Raw genomic sequence first — 23,103 nt, 5'->3', positions numbered from 1 at the left:
ATGAGAAATATCTCCAAATAATCTTTGAAAGTCATTAAGAGTCTGTAGTCTATCTCTCCTAATTTGCACCTTTTGGGGTCTAATTTTTTGTAGCTCTATTTTATATCATAAATAATTAATAGAATCTCCTCTTTGTATTTTTTCAGGAGCAATTTGTAATCCTCAGCAAGGCAAAATTTTCTTTACTTCTTCAAACATTATTTCTAAAGTATCTGCATTTGAGTCAGCTAGTAAAATATCATCCATATAATGATAAATTATAGATTTAGGAAATTTTTTACGTATCACTTCCAATGGCTGTTGTACAAAATATTGGCACAGAGTTGGGCTATTTAACATTCCCTGTGGGAGGACCCTCCATTGAAATCTTTTAACCGTTTGAGAATTATTATAAGTAGGTACTGTAAAAGCAAATCTTTCTCTGTCTTTTTCTTGTAAGGGTATTGAAAAGAAACAGTCTTTTAAATCAATAACTATGAGAGGCCATCCTTTTGGTAACAGAGTAGGCAAAGGCATCCCAGATTGTAGAGAGCCCATTGGCTGAATTACTTTGTTAATTGCTCTAAGGTCTGTTACCATTCTCCATTTACCAGATTTCTTTTTAATAACAAATACAGGAGAATTCCAAGGGCTGGTTGATTCTTCAATATGCTGAGCATTTAACTGTTCTTCTACCAGCTCTTCTAAAGCCTGGAGTTTCTCTGTTGTTAAAGGCCATTGTTGGACCCATACAGGCTTGTCTGTTAACCATTTTAAAGGTAGAGTTGTTGGTGTCTTTGGAAGATCATCAGTTGTTGTGCCCTGTTCTTGTATAATATGGATGGCTGGTGACAACTCAAAATAATGCCTTCTAATATTTCTCTCAGAAACATGTGCTAGTTTATGATTTGTTTCTGAGATTGGAGGGATGTTAATCTGAGTATTCCATTGTTGTAACAAGTCTCGACCCCACAGGTTCATAGCTATGTTAGCCACATATGGTTTTAATTTTCCTCTCTGTCCTTCTGGACCTATACATTCCAGCCATCTTGCACTCTGTTTCACCTGAGATAATGTCCCAATTCCTAACAGCTGAACGTTTACCTCCTGAAGAGGCCAAGCTGGATGCCAAAATTCTGGTGCAATTATGGTAACGTCCGCACCTGTGTCTACCAGACCAGACAACAAAACACCATTTATTTTTATTGTTAATTTTGGTCTCTGTTCATTAATAGAAGTTTGCCAAAAAATTTTCTTTATGTTTTCTCCTGAATTTTCTATTCTCTCTGTTTCATCATCCTGACCAGCATGATTTATTCCAATAGGCATTTGGTTATTTAATCGCTCTGAGCAGGGATTTCCTCTACAGCTGCAGGAAAGGTTTGAACTGGTTTTGCTATGGGGGCCTGCATGAGGCCCCTCCGGGAGTTTCCCGAAAACTGAGGCAAAGGATTACCCTGTCTGTCCTTTGTTGATCTACATTCGTTGGTCCAGTGTTTTCCCTTACCACACCTTCTGCATACTCCAGAAGGAAGGGGCATTCTGTTGCCAATGTTCCTTGAAGAAACATTGCTTCTAGGAATGACCTGTTTACAGTCCCTTTTCAAATGTCCTTGCTTTCCACATCCAAAACATCTAACACTCCTCAAACCTTTTGAAATTACTTCTCCTACCCACGTATCATCATGCTCATCAACCTCAACATTAATTGTTTCTCTAATCCAATCTTCCAAAGGTGCAGATCTTGCCTTTAATGGCCTGATTATTCTTTTGCATGCTGCATTCACATTCTCAAATGCCAAAGCTTCAATTATTGCCTTACTAGCTTCTGATTCTGAGACCATTCTCTTTACTGCTGAAGCCAGTCTTTGTAAAAAATCTGTGAAAGATTCTTTTGGGCCTTGCATAACCTTTGTAAATGACTCAGGTTTTTTTCCTGGTTCCTCAACTCTGTCCCATGCATTCAAGGCTGCCATTCGACATAAAATTAGGGTTTGAACATCATATAAACATTGTGTTTGTACTGAAGCATATTGGCCTTCTCCAATAAGCTGATCCTGACAAACTTGTATTCCTTTATCCCTCCATTGTTTTTCTACGTTTCTAGCTTCCTCCTTAAACCACGTTAGAAACTGAAGTCTCTGGCTGGGTTCCAGAACAGCTTGTGCAAGGTCCCGCCAGTCCTGTGGTACAATCCTATTATATGTTGACCAAGAGTTTAACATTTGCTTTACATATGGGGAATGCATGCCATAAGATACTATTGCCTCCTTAAACCTTTTAAAATCCATCAGTTCAAATGGAGCCCAAATATTTTGTGTAGCCATTTGATCAGGCATCTGCTGTACGGTTACAGGATAAATTAAGGGTGACTGTGTGAAAACAGGCTTTCTTTCTGTAACCTTATGATCCAAACTTGAACCAACTTTACTGTTAATTTCTTCTGTCTGAATTTTTACAGGTTTAACAAGTTTTTCTAAAGCTGTCATCCTGGCACTTAAATCGACTATCTTTTTAAATAGTAAAATGAGAATAAGCATGGTGATAAACTGCATAATTCCCATAATACTAATCTTTTCATATAGTTGTTCCATTGTCAGACTGCCTAAAATTTCAAACAAAACCCAATTTTCTTCCAATGTACACAGAAAACCCATTTTTTTTAAATGTGGAAAAAATTTGTCGTTTAAATAGTTTCCTTTATGACTTACCAAATCTGCGTAGAACAGTAGAAATCCGAGCAAATTTCAAAACAGCCACCTAGTGTCCTAGGTGTGAATCCAGAAAGAGAGAGAGAGAGAGAGAGAGAGAGAGAGAGAGAGAGAGAGAGAAAGCGAAAGTGAAAGCATAGCCGGCTAAAGCTTAAATCCAGCCACTTATTCCCTCTTGAGCCGAGTCAAGGCTTGGCTTTACAGGCAGGGGCCCTGTTTGGCAGGGCAGGCCTGAGTTGTTTGTAGCACTGACTTTAAACAAGCAGCTCACAGTTAGTCCGGCCTGAGGCCAAGCAGACCTGGGCCGAGGCTAGGGAGCCGGCCCCAAGCAGTTTTTAATGGATTCTTGTCATGTTGGGTGCCAGATGTAGATGTAACCAATCGTCTTATTAAAATAAGAAACACAGAGCCAATGTAAAAGAGAAAGCCGAGAGGTCCGAGCTCAGAGATAAAATCTTACCTCCTGCAGTGCTCCTAACTTCCCTGAGAGAGCTTCTTCCTGTTTGTCTGTCTTCAAATAGTCTTTCTGTTCTGCCTTCTCATTGGTTGTAAACCCAAACACATGACTGCCTTGTCACTGCCTGTAAGTACCGCCCTCCAGGTCTTAAAGGCATATGTCTCCAATACTGGCTGTATCCCTGAACACACAGTAATCTACCTAGCTCTTCTAACCACCACGCTCTTGCTATGGCTCTAATAGCTCTGACCCCAGGGCAACTTTATTTATTAACATAAAATTAAAATCACATTTCAGTACAAATAAAATATCACCATACTACCTCAGAGATCTGCCCACTGCTAGAAGCTCGAGTCCTGTGATAGCTAATTTTGATTGTCAGCTTGATCGGATTAATAAACACCAAATCATTAATAAAGCATAATTTTGTTTGTGTCTGTGAAGGTGTTTCCAGAGGGGACGAGGGACGAAGAAAGACCCACACTGAATGCACACAGCACCATTGTTACTGGGGAAACTGAGAGTCCCTCTTTTGCAGAGGCGTCTCTTACTCTCATTGGTAAAAGAATTTTTAAGAGTACTTGAGAGAAGCTGTTGCTGGAGGGCTTCTCTCCAGGTTCCACCAAGCCCTGCAGTCCCACAATCCATGTATAAAATAATCACTCAGACGCTTATATTACTTATAAACTGTATCGCCGTGGCAGGCTTCTTGCTAACTGTTCTTATATCTTAAATTAACCCATTTCTATAAATCTATACCTTGCCATGTGGCTGGTGGCTTACCAGAGTCTTTACATGCTGCTTGTCCTGGCGGTGGCTGCAGTGTCTCTCCCTCCTTCTTCCTGTTTCCCCAATTCTCCTCTCTCCTTGTCCCGCCTATACTTCCTGTCTGGTCACTGGCCATCAGTGTTTTATTTATATAGAGCGATATCCACAGCAAGAAGCTGGGTGGTGGTGGTGGCTAGAGACAGAGGCAGGAGGATCTCTGTGAGTTGGAGGCCAGCCTGGTCTACAGAGTGAGTTCCAGGGCAGGCTCCAAAGCTACAGAGAAACCCTGTCTCGGAAAAAACAAACAAACAAAAAGTCCTTGAGGGCTAGAGAGATGACTTAGCGGCCACAGCACTGGCTGCTCTTCCAAAGGGCTTGCCTTCCGTTCCCAGGACCCACACACTGGCTCACAACCATCTGTAACTTCAGTTGCAGGGGATCCAGCGTCCTCTTCCGGCCTCCATAGGCCACCTTCAGCCCATGTCCTGAGAACTTGAGTGAAGCTGGGTTCAAATGTAATGGACTAATTTCCTGCCAGGATAGCATTCAGACCGTAGTCACTACCCACTGTTCTCGTCCCAAACCTACAGTGAGAAGGAAAAACGGTAGAGAAAAAGACATGAGCAGTGTGCTGTTTGGCAAGGAAGGGAGTGTGGGTAAGTTTAAAGTTGCAGAGGAGGCAGGTATGAAAGCAACTGTTAGCATCAGACAGGGTGCGGCTGGGGCTGGGGAGACGGCTCAGCAGCTAAAATACTCGCTCTGCAAGTGTGAGGCCCAGCTAGGAGGGTATGGTGGCCCCACCTCCAGCCACAGGAGGCAGAGGCAGTGGATCCCTGCAGCAAGCTCACTTGCCAAAGCAACTGAAATGGAGAGCTTGGGGTTTAGTGAGAAACCTCACTATATAAGGTTCACCGCAATGGGAGAAGACTCGCAGTGTCCACATCTACACACATACAGGCTTGTGCATACGCACAAGCAAAAACAAGACAGAGAGCCTTGAATCTTAGAAGTGACTTTGGATTGTCCAAGATATGTTAAAAGCCATTGAGAACTTTCAAAGATGGATGAAATACATTTGCCTTGTGAGATGGAAATGAGACTTTGGGGGCCCGGGATGGGATATGATGATTACCTGCATTTGAGTGACAAGTGGAGGCGTTACAATGGCTCATCTCCACTGTCACCTTGACTGCATTTAGGACCATCATGGATTCTGCCCCTTACCCTTTTTCCTGTCACGTCGAGGCTGTGCCGGAGTCTCTCAGCTGCAGGGAGGGACCTGCACAGTCTTTGTTAGAGGACACCAGGACCAAGGTGATGGGATGGAGGCCCCTTGGGGCGTACATGCCTTTGACTTTTCTGGATGATGGGCAGTCGCTGATTTTCAAGAACACCCATCTCTGGGAGCTTGTAGTGACTCACCTGGGGCAAAAGGAACTCTTCAGACCCTCGTCGGACAGTCAGGACCTGGCAGTGGACATCAGCCTGAGACAGCAGCAGCCCTCCCCCTCCGCCTCCCCCGCCCCCGCCCTGCCTGGGCTTGAGTCCCAGGCAGGTTACAAGGAGACAACAGTTCCTCCCCGCGAGCGAGCGATCGATCGAGCGAGCTGCTAACCTGCTGTGTCGATTCCACCAGTTAATAAATGACTGGAGGAGGTTTAATTGCATCGGAAGAAATTGACATCAGGTGCTTAGGCTCCACTCAATTAACTTGTGTTCCTAAGGGGAAGGGGGGTGGAGCAGGGGCAGCAGCCATTAATTACATGTCTGAGTGCCAGCTGCATCCTGTGTTTCTTCTCTTCTTCAGTCACCCACGAAGTGAGCGAGGTAACCCTGCTAACAGGAATTTGGGGTCACTGGTGGTAGGGGGCCCCCTCTGAGAGAGCAGAGACCCCCTGGTCTAATGGGAAGTGACTTTCAGTGCCCCTTCCCCGTCTCTGCGGGAAGAATGTCATCCTCTAGATCCGCCATCCTGCCTTCCTCACTGGCTCTGTGCGATGTGCCTTTGGCTCCTCTGACTGTCCGCCTCCGGACTGCTAGTGTACTTGGCAGCAAAGACCCAGAACCCAGAACCAGTCTTGACATGGGACCAGATGATGCCACCAACTCTGCAAGGTCACCCCTCCTACACATGTCCCACGCCACCTCTGCTGTCTCCAGACCGAAACCTCCCGAAGACCTTCACTTCTTGTCTCACTTTCCAAAAGGGCCAGATGGTAAGGTACAAGCCTGATATGATACAGACCCCTGCACCCACCCAACCACGGCGGCTGTGGCTCTGGGAGGTTCGGGGTCTCTAGTCCTTAACCTGTGGCTCCGTTGTTATTATCAATCTGCTTCAAGAAAGCACTCCAGGGAACGCCTTAGCTCCTGGGGAAATACGTGGAGACCTTCTGGAATGAGAGACAGCAGGCTGAGAAGGGACGTTCCATTCCCAGTGTCTCTCCAGGTCTATCTGTCTCTGCCTTGCTGTGTGAGATTAAGCAAGTTACTCATCCTCTCTGAACTTGGCTTCTTCCTGTTACATAAGACATCAGGGTCAGCTCTCATAGACTCTTGACACTCCCATGAATCATTTCTCTAACCTGAAAATCATGGGAGCTGGTAAATACAGAAAGGGCCAGGGGTGGTGCGGACGGCAGAGGGACCTCTCCAGCCCCTTCCGCCTGAGGAGATAGGAGCCAGAGGCCAAGGAATAGCCTCAGACTGGAGGGGTGCTGACTGCTACTCATGACTGGCAAAAACACAAGTCTGTGAAAACACACGCGACTATCTCCTGGGAATAAGTTTAAAAGTAGCCAGATGGGCCCACAGTGGGAGGTGACTGGATTGTTTGTTTTGTCTAGAGAGGAAGTGGAGGTTTCTCCACTGACTACCTTCTAAAAGGATTCTAAAAAAAAAAAAAAATGTTCTGAGCAAAATCTACACGGCACACTTGTTTAACAAATCAATCACTTTTTATTTTTATTGTAGATATGCGTGTGTGTGTGTGTGTGTGTGTGTGTGTGTGTGTGTGTGAGTTCCTGTGGGTTCGTGGATTTCATTCTCACTACCTTGCCAGGAGAGTGTGCACTTTTATTGGCTAGAGAACTGAGAGGGCCTTAAACTTGGCTCTTGCCTTTGTGTATTTAAGGGCTGTTGTGAGTTTCCCTTAGCCCAGGCTAGCCTAGGCAAGCACACCAGCTCCATTCCTGGGGCCCCTGGCAACTCCTTGCTTAGCCCCTGGGTGTAAGGGTATAAGGCACACCCAGCCTCTTTTGTTGGGATTGTCTCATTAATGGCGCTACAGGACAGAGCCCTGAGCCAGCCACCGCTTTCATGTCTTAGGGGTGGGAAGGGGGCGTTCATGGCTCAGCAATGGCTTTGCCAAACAGATCTTCCTATCAGTTCTTCACCAAATCACAGAGCTACCTTATTTGTGTGGCGTGTGGGACTGGATTTCCACTGTAGATTTAGCACATGGCCAGAATGGAGGACCTGTCCTGAACACTCTGGGCTCTTCTGACTTCTATGAACATGCTTTGAAATCTCAAAATTCAGTAGGAGCAGCACAAACGGCCTCAGTTCCCAGCTTGAGACTGGCCAAAGTCTGGGCAAATGGGGCTCCCAACATAGCAGCTTACCGGAGGGATTGAGCTTGCAAAAGGAGTCCGACTCTTGAACCTGTCCTTAGAAGTGACTTCCTACTACCTTTGCAGCCGGCATTACCATTCATACCTGACTTACCATTCAGAGAGCGAGGACATCCTTGAGAAAAGAGAGCCTGGTTGAGCCAGGTGGTGGTGGTGGGTGGTGGTGGTGGTGGTTGTTGTTGGTGGTGGTAGTGGGTGGTAGTGTGGGGGGGGGGTGGTAGTGGTGGTGGTGGTGGTGGTGTACGCCTTTAATCTCAGCACTCGGAGGCGAGGCCAGCCTGGTCTACAGAGTGAGATCCAAGACAGGCACCAAAACTACACAGAGAAACCCTGTCTCAGAAAAAAAAGAGAGATAGCCTGGGTATCTGTAGTGGTTTGAAAGAAAAGCCCCCCCCACACACACCATGGAAGGGGCACTATTAGGAGGTGTGGCCTTGTTGGAGGAAGTGTGTCATTTTGGGGGCGGGCTTTGAGGTCTCTTTTGCTCAAGTTTCCCTCAGTGTGACATTCAGTTGACTTCCTATTGCCTGCAAGATATATACTCTCAGCTCTAGCACCATATCTGCCTACATGCTGTCATGTTCCGGGTCATAATGATAATGGACTGAAGCTCTGAAAGTGTAAGCAAGCCACCCAATCAGATGTTTTCTTTTTTCTTTTTCTTTTTCTTTTTTTTTTTTTTTTTGGTTTTTCGAGACAGGGTTTCTCTGTGTAGTTTTGGTGCCTTTCCTGGATCTCACTCTGTAGACCAGGCTGGCCTCGAACTCACCAAGATCCACCTGGCTCTGCCTCCGGAGTGCTGGGATTAAAGGCGTGCGCCGCCACCACTGCCCAGCCAGATGTTTTCTTTATAAGAGTTGCTATAGGGAGCCAGGCAGTGGTGGCACACACCTTTAATCCCAGCACTTGGGAGGCAGAGCCAGGCAGATCTGTATGAGTTCAAGACCAGCTTGGGCTACAAAGTGAGTTCCAGGACAGCCTCCAAAGCTACACAGAGAAACCCTGTCTCAAAAAACCAAACAAACAAAACAAACAAACAAACAAACAAAGAGTTGCTGTGGGGGCTGGAGAGGTGGCTCATTGTTAAGAGCACTGGCTGTTCTTCAAAAGGACCCAGGTTCAATTGCCAGCACCCAGCTGTCTAATTCCCATATACATACTTGGCAGGCAAAACACCAATGTATATAAAATAAAATAAATTTAGAGAGTTGTTGTGGTCATGGTGTCTCTTCACGGCAACAGAGAATCCCAACTAAGATGGTATCTATGGCATCAGGGACAGGAGCTACCCTGATCAAAGAGGGTGATATATGGGCAGGGTCACTCTAGAGGTCCACACATCACCTTTCAACGTTTCCCAAGCTCTGCTCCCAAGTCCTGCTGGTTAGGCACCAATCCTTGAGCTCCAGCTTCTGGGGGTGGAGAAGCCAAGGGTCCTCAGCGCTGTCCTTTCAGAAAGCGGTTCTGTAGATGTCACTAGTGGTTGGATCCCCTCCCAGGACACCTGAACAGAGGCTGAGCATCATACACTGAGCAAGCACTCACTTGAGTTCCCTAGTGAAGTTTCAAAGATGTAGATGGGCCTGGGCTACCAAGTGAGTTGCAGGAAAGGCTCAAAGCTACACAGAGAAACCCTGTTTCGAAAAACCAAAAAAAAAAAAAAAAAAAAAAAAAAGATGTAGATGGGATCCTGTCCCCACGGAGCCTCTTGCCCCAGGTGTTAGGATTCTGTACATACATACATAGCGTCGGTCTAACGTCTTACATCATCGGGGGTGCGGGCGACTACTGTGTACCAAGTGCTCACGAGGTTCCCGCCTTAAAAAGCCAGACTTGGACCCCCACACTCTCTTCCTGTATTTCCTCTCTCTGTTCCCACTTTGCTCCCTCCCCCAGGCCTGGCCCTCTCTCTCTCCCCTTTCCCTCCCAATAAAGCTCTAAAAACTAACATTGGGTTCTGCCGGCCGGCCCGTGACTTTTCCGCCCGCCAACCAGGGCCTTATCACCATCACCCGGTGCTCTTGCCCAGTGGTAGAATGCTGCATTGGACAGAGGGCCATAAGTGGTGGTGATAAAAGAAGAGAATGAGAGCCAGGCGGTGGTGGCGCACACCTTTAGTCTCAGCATGTGGGAGGCAAAAGCAGGCGGATCTCTGTGAGTTCAAGGCCAGCCTGGGCTACAGAGTGAGTTCCAGGACAGCCAGGACTACACAGAGAAACCCTGTCTCAAAAAACCAAAAAAAAAGAAAGAAAGAAAGAGAGAGAGAGAGAGAGAGAGAGAGAGAGAGAGAGAGAGAGAGAGGAAGAAAGAAAGAAAGAAAGAAAGAAAGAGAAAGAAAGAAAGAAAGAAAGAAAGAAAGAAAGAAAGAAAGAAAGAAAGAAAGAAAGAAAGAAAAGAAAAGAAAGTGAAATGAGGATGGGGTGGAATTGAATATGATCGTCCAAGTCTTGAAGGCCTTCCAGCTTGTCTGGCCACTCGACATCCACATGCACCTCCCACTAACCCCCCCTCTTCTCTAGCAGGGACGGATGATGCCCTTGGCCATGATCCACCCCCAGCTGCTGTCTGCTCACGCCCAGCCTGCATGATTGAGCCACCGATGTTCCAGCTGCTTCCTGTGAGTATGAGGCTTTTTCCCAGAAATATCTGGGTTCCAGGTAGGAGGATGGGTGTAGAGGGGGGTATCATAAAACCCTGGACTCAGAGAGCAGACCCTCAGAATTCCTTAGTGGACAATAACTTGTCCTCTTTGGTGACTCCTGTCCCTTGGGCTGGCCACCACTGAGTTCTTCTGTCCCAGATCTGACAGGACTTGTATGGGAACACAGGGACTTCGTTCTCCTGCTCACGAAGCTCCTCGAGAGGCAGAAGTTTGGATAGAAATCCACAACACTAGCCCTGGGGCATCCAAGGGAAAGTCTTACAAGGCTTTTCCATAAGGCCTGGTCTTCTGAAACATCCCAGGGGAGGGGGCTAAGGCTTTCAAGGCCCGTGTGGTGGCTTCATATCTGCCATGTGAGCATCTGCGAGTCTCAGAAGGAGTGCTGCATGTTTAAGGTCAGGCTGGGCTACATAGAAATCTCCAGACCAGCCTGAGAGACAAATTGGAACCCTGTCTCATTAAAACAAAAACAAATGCAAAAAAAAAAAAAAAAAAAAAAAAAAAAAAAAAAAAAAAAAAAAAAAAAACAAAGAAAAGGCCAAGGCTTTCACTGCCCTGTTCCTGCAGGTCACATGGTAGGCCTCTGTCTTGCAAGCAAACCTCAGCGGTGTGTGTGGAAGCAGGGGAGGGTTCACTGATGTTGTAATGGCATCGTATAAATCCTCTCCAGCATGAGATTCGTCTCCTCCCCCCACCTACCCACCAGATGCTTCAGGAACTCCCAGAAACATGGCCTACCTACCACACATCTGGGCAAAGTCCTATCCATCTTCAGCAGGGATGCTAAATTTTGTGGATGGAATTAAAAGTTGTGACTTGCTGCCCCCTAGTGGTCAACTAAAGTAATAATTATCAGTCTGTGACATGAGACACAGAACCAATTACCCAACTGGGAGCAGCAGATATGGGAAACAGTGGAACACAGTCCTTGGTTGCAAAGTATTTACAGCTTAGTAGAAGAATCAAGATACTTCTGCATTAAAAACTGACTGGCAGGGCTGGAGAAATGGCTGAGCAATTAAGAGCACTTGGAGTTTTTTGCAGACGACCCTAATGCAATTCCCAGCATCCACGTGGCAGCTCACAGCCATCTGTAACCTCAACTCCAGGGGATGGATCCAAAACCCTATTCTGTTCCTCAGGTACCAGGTACACGTGTGGTGTCCATACATACACACAGGCAAAACTCTCATACACATAAAAGAAAAATAAATATACATTTTGTTTGTTAGTTTGTTTTTCGTTTGTTTTGAGACAGGATTTTTCTGTGTAACAGCCCTAGCTGTCCTGGAACTCGCTTTGTAGACCAGGCTGGCCTTGAACTCACAGAGATCCCCCTGCCTCTGTCTCCCAGAGGCAGGAATTAAAGGTGTGCGCCCCACACCTGACTTAAATATATATTTTTAAGTTGACTCGAACCCACCAAAGTAAGACTTGAGGAGTAAACTAGGGAGAGGCATTGCTCCCCATCTGTCCTGAAGCCTGTTGGCTTCATGCCTACCCCTAGGGTGTCTCAGCCTTTCCCGATCCCTTGCTGTTCTCAGAGCCCTGCTCACCACCCCCACCTCACCCCCATGTTCTTCACCTCCTGGGCTCTTTCATTCATCAGCACCACCTGTCTCTCAGCTTGCAGGATGCATCTCAGACCTTGTAGGGGGACATCTTCCTCAGTACTCAGCACCCCCTTCTCCATGCATGGCACCCCTGGTCTATGGTCAGCATCGTAGGGTGTCTAAATCCCTGTCCATTGCAAAACTCGAAACTTCCTAAGGACTAGGACTGCCGTGGGGCAGGCGCTTCAGCTGAGGGGACAGTGGGAGGTGAGTCAAATGGTGGTGAGCACGCAGGACAGTCCGGGAGGGGGAAGCCTTTGAAGCTGGGTCCGGATGATTGTTATTTCCCTCTTTTGAAGGTGGTGGGAAGTCCTGAGTGGCTTTTGGTGGTGCCTGATCTTTCTTCGTTTATTTAAATCTTACACATGCTTCAAGGCACCAAGAAGCCTTTCTTGCAGGCTCCACTCCTGAGCCCTTGCCTCAATTCTGGGTCCTACTGCAATGCCTTTGCATAGTCTGCTCTTCGCTGTCTTATTTTGGTGGATGCTGACCCACTTAAAAATATACATTTAAGGCCGGGCGGTGGTGGCAGCGCACGACTTTAATCCCAGCACTCGGGAGGCAGAGCCAGGCAGATCTCTGTGAGTTCGAGGCCAGCCTGGTCTATAAAGTGAGTTCCAGGAAAGGCGCAAAGCTACACGGAGAAACCCTGTCTTGAAAAACCAAAAATAAGATAAAATAAAAAAAATACACACACACACACACACACACACATTTATTTTTCAGGCAGTGCTAGAGAGGTGCTGGAGTCACAGGCAGGCACCGAAGGAAGGGGCTGATAAAAGCCCAAACTACAGGGAAAGGAATGGGACTCAGACACAACCCCAGGGATGTGAGTTACGGAGCCAGTTACACCAGCTCAGTGTGAACTGGCACCGGGAACAGAAAATGGAAGATCAAAAGAATTTGAGATATTTCAGTCAGAGCAGCTGGGCACATCCTATATCCCTGTGCCAATAACTCATGTGCCAATAAATCACCCGAGAGCTTTTTTAAATGCAGATCCCGCTCCTCCGGCCCTCAGGCCTTGTTGTTAGCACACATCCATGCTGCTGGTCCACAGACCGGTCAGGAGCAGCAAGGCCGCCGCCTCTAGATGAAGTAGAAGCTGGCCTTCTAGGAGCACCTGCCGGGCAGGGGGTACCTTGGAGTGAAGGAATGGGTACCCCTTCATCCAGGGGACCACACAGGATGCAGGACTGGGTGAGCAGGGGGCAGCTGAGGCCCAGATGCAGCAGAATCAGGACAGACAGGGAGGGCGGGCCCAGGAGTGGACATCCATCTGGAAAGCAAAACAATGTCTTTATCTGGTGTATACTGAGTTTGAGGTAGCAGTGGGACATCCAAGAGCAACGCTGAGATGAGGATGGGTGGAGATTAGGGAATACACGAACCCCGGGGGCCTTTCCCGGGGAGTAACATTCTCTTCCCAATATCTCTGTCCTTCTTGATGTCTTACAGGTCATCGTTCCCTTCATTGAGTGTAAGTCCTCGAAGTCCTTCCCTCCATCCTCCAGCTACGAAGCCCCCCTCCCCCCCCTCACTGTCCTGCAGAGTTGGGGGGCCCCATATGCCTGGGAGGCTCAGAAACTACCGTACACCGGCCTGCCAAAGGCCTGGATGGCCTCACCTGGAACTTGGCCCCAAGGACCAGGACCAGTTTCCCTAGTCTGACCGTGGCCTTCCAGGAGCCAGGATGCAGGCTGCCAGCACACTCACTCTGGGCTCGTGTCTCCAAGTGTTCCGAAGCCATATTTGTGCCCCAGAGATAAGTGATAGAGAGCCCGACTTCTAGGGGGAGCCAGGCCACGTGGAATTCCGGGCAAATTTGTCAAAGCTTCAGTGTGGTACCTCATGTGCAGAACACGGATAATGAGTAGCTGTCTCAAAAGGTTACAGTGAGGATCTGAGCCATTTCCGGGGGAGGGAGACTGTTTAGCATAATGCTTCACAGACAAAGCCCTTCCAGCCGCCCCTCTGGGAGCCGCAGAAGCCCTGTTCTGACCTAGGGATGGCTCGGTCAGCACAGGGCTTGTCTTGCAGGCGTGAGGACCCGTGTTCAGTCTCCAAAGAGGACCTGAATTTGATCCCTAGAAGCCACATTTTAAAAGTCAGGTGGGATGGTGGGCCTTTGTAATCCAAGGACCAGGGAGTCAGACACAGGCAAATTCCTAGGGTCCGTGGCCACCTAGCCTAGTCTACTGGGCAAGTTCCAGGCCAGTGGGAGAGTGTCTCAGAAAAAAAGAATGGCTGGCACCTGAGGAACCACACCCAAGGTTGTCCTCTGACCTCTACAGGCGCACACACATGTACACACACACACACACACACACACACATGCATATGTACATAATAATAATTATTATATTTATCAATAATAATGATAATAGTGATAATTAATAATAATAATAATAATAATAATAATAATAATAATAATAATAGAAGGAGCAGGAAAAGAGAAAGACTAAAAGACTAAAGGAGAAGCAGAGCAGTCAGCATTCTGCCTGTCTTTTCCTCCGGCAGCCGCAGCCCCCACCCCACTCTGGGTTAAGCATAGCGAGTCCTCTGCCTTCAGGAAGCCCATGCGGGCCTGGGTCCACTCAGCTCCTGTCCTCCTACCTACTACTGTGCAGAGAATGTGGATCAACTCTTCCTCACTGACCGGCATGCGTCTTTGCAGAGTTTGATGGGGCGCCGGGCGGATGACAGCGGGAACGGTTGTGATCACTGGCGGAATCCTAGCGACAGTGATCCTCCTCTGTATCATTGCTGTCCTGTGCTACTGTAGGCTCCAGGTTAGTCCCATGGGCCCATGGTCAGAGGCCGGGAGGCCACCAGCAAGCCACTTCTCCATGATGGGGGCAGAAACTGGAGGTCCGCTATGGAGGCAACAAAACCCAAAGCCATAAAATATGAGAAGCATAAGTCAGAGGGGAGCTGTGTACGTACCCCCCACCCCCGACACACACACACACACACACACACACACACACACACACACACACACATTCCCTGCACCCTACAGAGGCACCACTGGGGTGTCCTGGGAAGATGCAGGGCTCTCACGTTCACCTTTCCAATGCAGAGCGATTGGTTGGAAAGCCACCATCCCGGGAGACTCTGTAAGCTACTGTGGCCTCCCCCAGCCTTGTCCCTGCATTGTGTGTGTGCCTCCCTGTCCACCAGGACACACTGAGAAAAAGGGAGAAGTATTGGCCCGGTAGCGCTGGGAATAAATGGGATGTGGAGCCTCTAGTTCACCATCCAAGTGGCTGGCACAAGGCATTCGGTGAAAGGTGGAGGAGGGCCGTTCCTGCGCATGCTCACTGGTGTTGGGAGCAGGGGGACCTAGACTGCCTCTCGAGCATCCCTTCTCCTTCTCCCCAGTATTACTGCTGCAAGAAGAGCACAGATGACGACGAGGATGCTGAGGAGGAGGAGGAAGAGGAGGGACACGACCTTCCCATCCATCCCCGCGCCTCCACCTGCAATGCCTGCAGCTCCCAAGTCCTGGATGGCAGAGGCAGCCTGGCACCTCTCACCAGCGAGCCTTGCAGCCAGCCCTGTGGGGTGGTGGCCAGCCACTGCACCACCTGCTCCCCGTACCGCACCCCCTTCTACATACGGACAGCTGACATGGTGCCCAACGGGGGCGGAGGCGAGAGGCTCCCCTTTGCCCCTCCACATTACAAAGAGGGGGGAACCCCATCCCTCAAGTTGGCAGCACCTCAGAGTTACCCGGTGACCTGGCCAAGTTCTGGGCATGAGGCCTTCACTAATCCAAGGGCTATTAGTACAGATGTATAATCCTTTCACCCCGGTCTGCACACACCCAACACAGTCCCAGCAGGAGCAATGGAGTGGTGGAGGGGACCTTCCAGTCGCCCCACAGGAACCATCTCAGTTTCTCTGGCTTCCACAGCAGAGGGTTCACTAGGATGTGAGCTATTAAATGCATTGAGGACCAGGGCGGGACCTGCGGCCCGGAAGCGGCGACTTGATAAGTCTGCAATGTCACCAGTTTCTCTCTGGAGATTTCCCTCTAACAGCCAAGCTCTACCACAACCCCACCCAGTAAGCCTAGACCCTTGGCTTCGCTGGGCTGTGCAAAGGAGCACCAGGGAAGGGTATGCAAAGGTTCTGGAGGCTTCCAGAGACCTTGATGAAGAGGGCATGCCTAGGAGAAATGGACGCAAAGGGAAAGGTGAGGACTAGACATTCCAGGATCTGAGAGGAGAGAGAGAAAAAACTGTTAAAGGACCCCACCCCCACCCCCGGCTTTGCTTGCTGGAATCTGCCAATGAGCTGATTTCCACTCTTTATTTACTTTGTTTGCCTGCTCTGATAGGTCTATGCGTTCTGGAAACAACCCATCTGTTATCTCGCCCCTCCTCACGAAACACATCAAATTGACGCTAAGTGCCACAGCACACGGCTGTTTATGGGGACCATAGCCAGAAGAGTCTATACAACCTTGTTTCCCCTTCAAGTCCTTTCTTATGCCCCCTGTTAGAGAGGCTTCCCTACGTTTTAATCACTGCAGTTTTAGAAGCCGAGTGAACAGCTCTTAGTGTTTATCCCTGTTCCTCCATACTTAGCCACAGTTGCAGAGTCAACCCTGTGAGGGGGTGTGCATGCCCATTCCCAGGGGGAGGGGTACCCTACTCATCACCAGCAGCAGCCATGTGGCTTTGCCTCCTTCAGGAGCTGCAGAGCAGAAGGGTCCAGGGTCCCAACAAGAAAGGAAAATCTGGTTCTCCAGCAGCGGGACCAAAAGGCAATTCAAGTGGCCAGTTTCCACGGCAACCAGGAGGGATCAGAGGCAATGCTGCAGCAGTTAAGTTCCCATGCACCTGCACAAGCTCCTCTAGAGGCCCAGTGCATCTCTTGAGCATCCATCTAGGATGTAACATTATGAACAGGACCATTTTATCACATCAGGGGATGTGGCCTTTTTTCCCCGAGTTCTGGGGAGAGGGCGTCTCCTGAAGGTTGGCCGTGTCTTAGTTATTAGACTTCAAGCTTGCTTGCCCTCCCTCCTTCGGCCCCCTAACTCTCCAGTCTCTTGGTGACGAGCTATTTTTCTGTCGTATTCTAGTCCCAAGTCCCCACACCTCCCGCTTATCACCTAGCAGTGGCCTTCTGGGTTTGTGTCGCTGTTTGTTTGTTTGTTTTGTTTTGCTTAGGTGTTTTTGCTTTTTTGTTTTGTTTTAGTAAGTATGCCTGATAAGTTCTCCAGTTACCTCTGTGGCTCAAGGGTCACTGTCCCCACTTCTAAGGGTGTCTAGTCAATGCCTGCATATTCCTGAGTCACAGAATGCTGTGGAGAAGAGCTGGTCTTTCTCTTGAACTCGTGGTTGGTTGGCTGGTTGGTTTGACAAAGAGTAGTCTGCACCTCACATCTCCAACTGTAAACAAGGAACACGTGGTTAAGAAGCAGAAGACAATCATTGGCCATATTTCATTCACTCGTTTAGCCTGGGACCAGGCAGGTATCCTCACTGACACTTTCAATTTTCTCCAGGGAAGCAGAGCTTGCCTAGAAAGATCTAAATGTCCCTTAAAGCTCCACAAATTCAAGACATCTTACAAAGATCGGCTAGTCACCTCTTTCCTCTTGCCCTCATCCTGCAGGGCTGGATGGACTCTCCACCTGTCTATTCCTGAGTACAGGGGTATTTGTTGTGGGCTGGAAACCACAAAAGGGGCGGGAGAAAACCCACAGGATTAGAAGAGAGAAATCTTTCAATGGCTGGTGAAAGGCGAACACGTCAGGCCTAGGGCTGTGGCTCAGATGGCTGAGTTCTTGCCAGCTCTGCCCAAAGCCCAGGTTCCGATCTCCAGCACCATAGAAACCCAGCATGGTGGGGCACACCTCTAATTCCATCACCACTCAGGAGGTAGTGGGAGGAAGAGAGTCATCGTTACCGTAGGTGTTGAAGGTCATTGTTGGCTATATAACAAGTTCAAGGTCAACCTGTGCTCCCTGGGACCCTGACTCAAAAAAAACAACCACAAAGTGTCTGTCCGACCCCCTACAGAGCAACCTCGAGTGAACAGCACTGCTACAGGAGGGCACAGCAGGAGGCTTGATGAGATCGGTCTCCTGGGGCAAAGGGGTGACTCGGCAGCTCCAGGGCACCCAATCCCACCATCTGCCCATCCTGGGCCTTGACTTGCTGCTGGGCCTGGCAGCTCCTCCCACCTCCTCACCACCAGCCCAGTGCCTTGCTCTCCCGTGGTTCCACAGCTCTAGACTCCTCCACCCAAATCACAATGCCATCATCATACCAATGCCTGTGGGCAAAGCGGGACAGCCCAGGCAACTGCCACCCACGTTTGTACTCAGGGTCTCTGGGTACAAAGCGCCCTTCGCCTTGGCGTCTCCTGTAGCTTTCTCGGCTTTAATCCACACGGCCAATCCATCGGGATCCCGGATGTCAGAGGGGAGGAGGCACACAGTCCTCCCTCAGCCCACGTCACTCAAGGCACAGGCTCCACCCTCGGCTCAGGCCGCCTGCCTGCCCACCTCTCTCTTCACTATAGCTCCGTGGGCTCCATCCTGGAGAGGGCAAAGCTCACCCAACTCAGCTGTGCTGCCCTTTGGGCTGTGGAGTCTGTCCCACCAGACACAATCTGTACACGCTTCCAACGGAACCCTAAACAGGAGAAGGAGGAGGAGGGGCCAGGGGCGAGCCTGTCCCCTCCGCCAGCCTTCTCCACACCCCTCCACTACTCCTGCTGCAGATTTCTTGTCTTGCATCTTTGATAACTTGGAACACAACCAAGTGAATGTCAAAATAAAGGAGAAGTTTTAAATAGAAAACCCCAGAGGGTCTTCCATTCTTCCCCCCCCCCCCCCGGGGAGGGCCAGCCCTGGATGGCTTTAAAATGAATACTCATTTGAACACCCAAAACATCCGTTTTCAACACCGAAATCTGCTCACTTCCTCTCCTCTTCTGCTCACACGTTAGCCAAGCTCTCACTTTATTGCCAGGTAACCCTCTGCTGAGTCAGCAGCCACACCCAGGGAGGATTTCCTGTTTCTTGGGAAAGGAGCTTTAAATGCAAATGCCTTAGAGGTAAGGTCCAGGTTGCGAAGAAAGAGACCACAATTCCAGCTGAAAGGACCCGGAGAAGGCAAATTTTACTACTGATCAACACTTGACTACTCTGAAGAGTGAACACACCTGGACAGGAAGTGCATTTGGTTTTTGTTCTCACTCAAGAGGTGATTGTCTTTCCCCCATTGCCTGGGGTCCTCACGGTGGTATTCAGTTGGCTGGCCCGAAAGGAATTAATGCACAGGCACTGAACGAGGAAGGGGTCTCTGTCGCTCCTAAGGGTCAGGGGTCACTGTTCCAGGCCATCGAGTTCCCAGAATCCAGGAGGGCCTGGGCGTAAACAAATATTTTACTGGGTGGAAAGGTTATTAAAATCTTTTGCATAAAAGTCTTGCTTGGTGGGGGAGATAAAAAGATGTGGATTTCTTGTCCTAAACAGAAGTGTTGCCCTATTTATTTGACAGTTCTTACGGGGGTCTTGGGCAGGATGATGAATTCCCTAGGGAGCAGTCCGGACTTGCCAGGCCTGCGGATTCTCCACCGCTCTACTTTTGGGTCAAATCATCGTTTCTCAGCAGACTTAATGGTGTTACCCCATCAGCCCTGTGTGGTATGAGGAGGGAGGGGAGACGACTTCACAGATGACAAAATTAAGAGAGATGGGATGGAGGCCAGAGAGCAGAGAACAAACTTTGGGTGGGAAAGGGAAAGACCAGGAATGGAGCTGGGAGTGGTACGGGCCTTTGGTCCCGGCACTGGGGAGGCAGAGGCAGGCAGATCTCTGAGTTCAAAGGTAGCCTGTTCTACAGAGCAAGTTCTACACAGAAAAACTCTGTCTTGAAAGCCAAAACCAAAAAAAAAAAAAAAAAACAAAACAAAACAAAACAAAACAGATGAAGTCAATGTGTCTGCATTTGTGTTATACGGAGTATAAAACAGCAGTTCTCCCCACCTCAAGGCCATAGCTGGGTGGCCAGGACAGCCCTGTGCTAAGACCTCCCGCCCAGCCACAGCCCTTCTCCAGCAGCAGCTGAAAAATGCAGCTTCGCCTCAGGGAGCAACTGGCCTCTGTTCTGCTGACGTGGTTCCCATCTGAGTTCTGGTGGCGCCTTACCCACATCAGCATCAGCGGGGGGTGGGGGTGGGGTGCCCTGAAAGGCAGGACTGCCTGGAGTTTATCAGTTTGCCCTCAGGCTTGTGGTGGGCCAACCACCTGGGTTCAGCCCTTTTCCATGATAGCCTTTGACCTTTCTTAGACTCAGGCCACTGCTCTGTCCAGGCCCAAGTGGGAAGAAGAAAGGGGGAGAAACAATGCCCTCTATCACGGGTGAGAGGACTGGGTGGGAAGGCAGGAAGCCACTCAGAACAGTTAAGTAACCTACGGGCTAAGTGCTAGATTTCCCAGGCAGCTTAGAGACAGGAGGCGAAAAAGAGGCCTGTCTGACCTGGGGGGTGGGAGTCGGGGTGGGGGGCAGACAGAGCAGGAAAGGGGAGAGGGGGTTACCTGCCAAAGGGGAAGGAGAAACTTGGAGTTTATACAGGAGGTCTGGGAAAGGGGAAGTTAAATTCCACTTCTGGGGCTACGGGCAAGCCTGCAAGTTTCCGCCTCCTGGAGCTGTTGATCCAGACAAGGCCGGTTTATCTTTGGAATCTGACTTGCCCAGGCTATCAGGATGCAGGTGATAGTGAGAGACTGAGTTAGTTCCAAATGGCAGTGAGGGGGAAGGCTGGAGTTTCAGCACTGGGGCAGGGGATTTCAACAAGCCTTAGGCCCTAAGGCTTAGGGGACCGGAGAGTTACTTGGTCAGGGTCTGGCAGAATTCGTTCAGGGTTTGTTCCCACACTGTGGAGTGTCCATGCCTCTGCAGATCTGTGACATTATTGTTCAGGAAACATCTTGATGTATTTAGGACAAAAAGTTTTTTTTTCTGATGATTGATTAAGGAGGATTGAGGACTCCTCTTTTGGACTCCTGACCTGTTCCAGAACTGTAAGCCATGAATATCCTGCCAAGACCCTTCCTTGCTCCAACCAGGAGGAACTTACATCTCCTTCCACAATTCCGGGTGTACCAGCTCCCAAAGAGATCCTTTACCAAAGAAGAGCAGTCCCTGAGGGAGACTGGACCCAGGCCACAGGGAAACATTTGGCCACCACACTTCCTCTCTATGTGTCACTGTGGCCCCCTCTCCCATACACCAACCACATCAGGGTGGGAAATAAAGCACCATCTCACAGGGCCCAAATAGGTGTGACAGTTCCCATCTCCAGAGGGATGGGCACCAGATGCTTCGGGGCTGAGTCACTCTGAGTACCTGAGATCACCTTCCCTTCTGGGTTTGAACATAAAATGGCACGTGCCTGAGCAGGGGGGAATCTCAGGCTCCAGCTCCAGGCCCTTTGGCACAAACCATACCTGTGTCCACTCCTGCCCATCCACATGGGCAGCCCAGGGCTTCTGCCTCGACCCAGAGTTCTTGGACCTGTCGGGAAGTGTATTCTTGCTCCTAAAACTAACAAAAGAGCGCTCCCCTTGAGAGAGTCAAATAAACATTTTAAACTAAACTAGAGCCCTCACCTTCTTCCCAGGTCCTTTGAACTCCATCCCCAAACCAAAAGAATGATTGCTAAGACCCAAACCTCAGGCCTCTGTGTATTGTGAATCTATCTCACGGACCCTCTTCTTCCTCGACCTGAACCCCCCTTCCCCTCCTCCTAAGGAGAATGAGTCAGGGACTGGAAATAGACAATGAGGAGAAGGCTAAAAGGAAAAAATAAAGAAATTTTAAAATAGAAGAAAGTTGTAACATAAAACATGCCTGAGTTAAGACAATTTCAAGATCGTACACTCCAATAAAAAAAGTCTCCTGTTGAGGATCGGAGAGACAGTTCAGTGGTCAAGCGCACGGGCGACTCTGGCCGAGGACCCACGCACAATTCTCGGCACCCACATGACGGTTCACAACTGTCTGTGACTTCACTTCTAGGGGGTCTAATGGACTCTTCTGGCCTATGTAGGCACTGCACGAACATGGTACAAAGATACACTTGAAGGCAAAACACTCATACACAAAAATAAAATAAAAATAAATCATTGTATAGTCCTCTGTGGAGGGCCTAGAGAGATGGATGGCTCAGTGGGTAAGCATGAATACATGAGTTCAAATCCCCGACACCCATGTCAAATGTGGCTGATGTGACTGAACATGTACCTGTAACCTTAGCACTGTGGGGCAGGGCTAGAAGGAGCCGAGGGGGGATGACAGAGCGGGATAACCACCATCCTCCTCCTCACTCTGTGTACATAGATAGGCACACAAACAGACACACATATAATCCACCACACACACACACACACACACACACACACACACAAACCACCATCCTCCTCCTCCCTCTGTGTACATAGATAGGCACACAAACAGACATGTATAACCCATCACACACACACACACACACACACACACACACACATAACCCATTTCACACACACAAGCACACACACTGACACACACAGACACACACATAGACACACACACAGACACATATATAACCCATAACACATACACAGACACACACACATATACACACACAGACACACACATAGACACACACACAGACACATATATAACCCATAACACATACACAGACACACACATATACAGACACACACACAGACACACATACACAGACACACACACACAGAGACACACACAGACACATATATAACCCATAATACACAGACATACACATACACAGAGAGACACACAGACACACATACACAGACACACACACATACACATACACACATACAGACACACACACACAGATTTGTTGAGAAAGAATAGTGAATGATAAGAGGACAGAAATGGAGCCTTTCCAATTGATTCCTTATTATGTCATTTTGATTTTGTTGCTGTAGTTTTGAGACAGGGTCACATGTAGCCCAGGTGGCAGGCTGGATGGCGCACACCTTTAATCCTAGCACTCAGGAAGCAAAGGCAGGTGAATCTCTGTGAGCTCGGGGCCAGCCTGTTCTACATATCCAAGTTCCAGGACTACATAGAAAGACTGTCCCCCAAACACAAACAAACAAACGAAGACAGCTCTTGTAGCTGAACATAACCTTGAACTCCTGACCCCCTTGCCTCTGCCCAAGTGCTAGGATTGCAGGCGTACACCTTCTTGCCCTGATGGGTTTTTGTTGTTGTTGTTG

At 48.9% G+C, this 23,103-nt stretch overlaps 1 protein-coding gene and 1 long non-coding RNA gene across 2 annotated transcripts in view; one reads left to right on the top strand and one right to left on the bottom strand.

Annotated features, from left to right (window-relative positions):
• LOC102916801 (protein FAM163A) overlaps positions 1–17,072 on the top strand; it is a 102,108-nt gene extending 85,036 nt beyond the window's left edge. Inside the window, exons 2-5 of the mRNA XM_006996255.4 lie at positions 10,070–10,164; positions 13,284–13,305; positions 14,503–14,617; positions 15,210–17,072. Coding sequence (XP_006996317.1) covers positions 14,525–14,617; positions 15,210–15,629 — 513 coding nt within the window. The 5' untranslated portion in view covers positions 10,070–10,164; positions 13,284–13,305; positions 14,503–14,524 and the 3' untranslated portion in view covers positions 15,630–17,072. The remainder of the gene's footprint in view (positions 1–10,069; positions 10,165–13,283; positions 13,306–14,502; positions 14,618–15,209) is intronic.
• On the bottom strand, positions 12,523–18,245 carry LOC121821312 (uncharacterized). Its single transcript, XR_013043347.1, has 4 exons — positions 18,114–18,245; positions 17,066–17,230; positions 14,442–14,701; positions 12,523–13,104 (listed from the first exon to the last, which is right to left on the bottom strand). It is a non-coding gene; the product is annotated as an uncharacterized LOC121821312 (long non-coding RNA).
• Positions 18,246–23,103: the final 4,858 nt, after the last annotated feature.

Source organism: Peromyscus maniculatus, chromosome 11, assembly GCF_049852395.1.
Source record: "Peromyscus maniculatus bairdii isolate BWxNUB_F1_BW_parent chromosome 11, HU_Pman_BW_mat_3.1, whole genome shotgun sequence".
Lineage (NCBI taxonomy): Eukaryota > Metazoa > Chordata > Mammalia > Rodentia > Cricetidae > Peromyscus > Peromyscus maniculatus.
The sequence above is the reverse complement of the archived record's forward strand: the minus strand, read 5'-3'. Positions and strand labels throughout refer to the sequence as shown.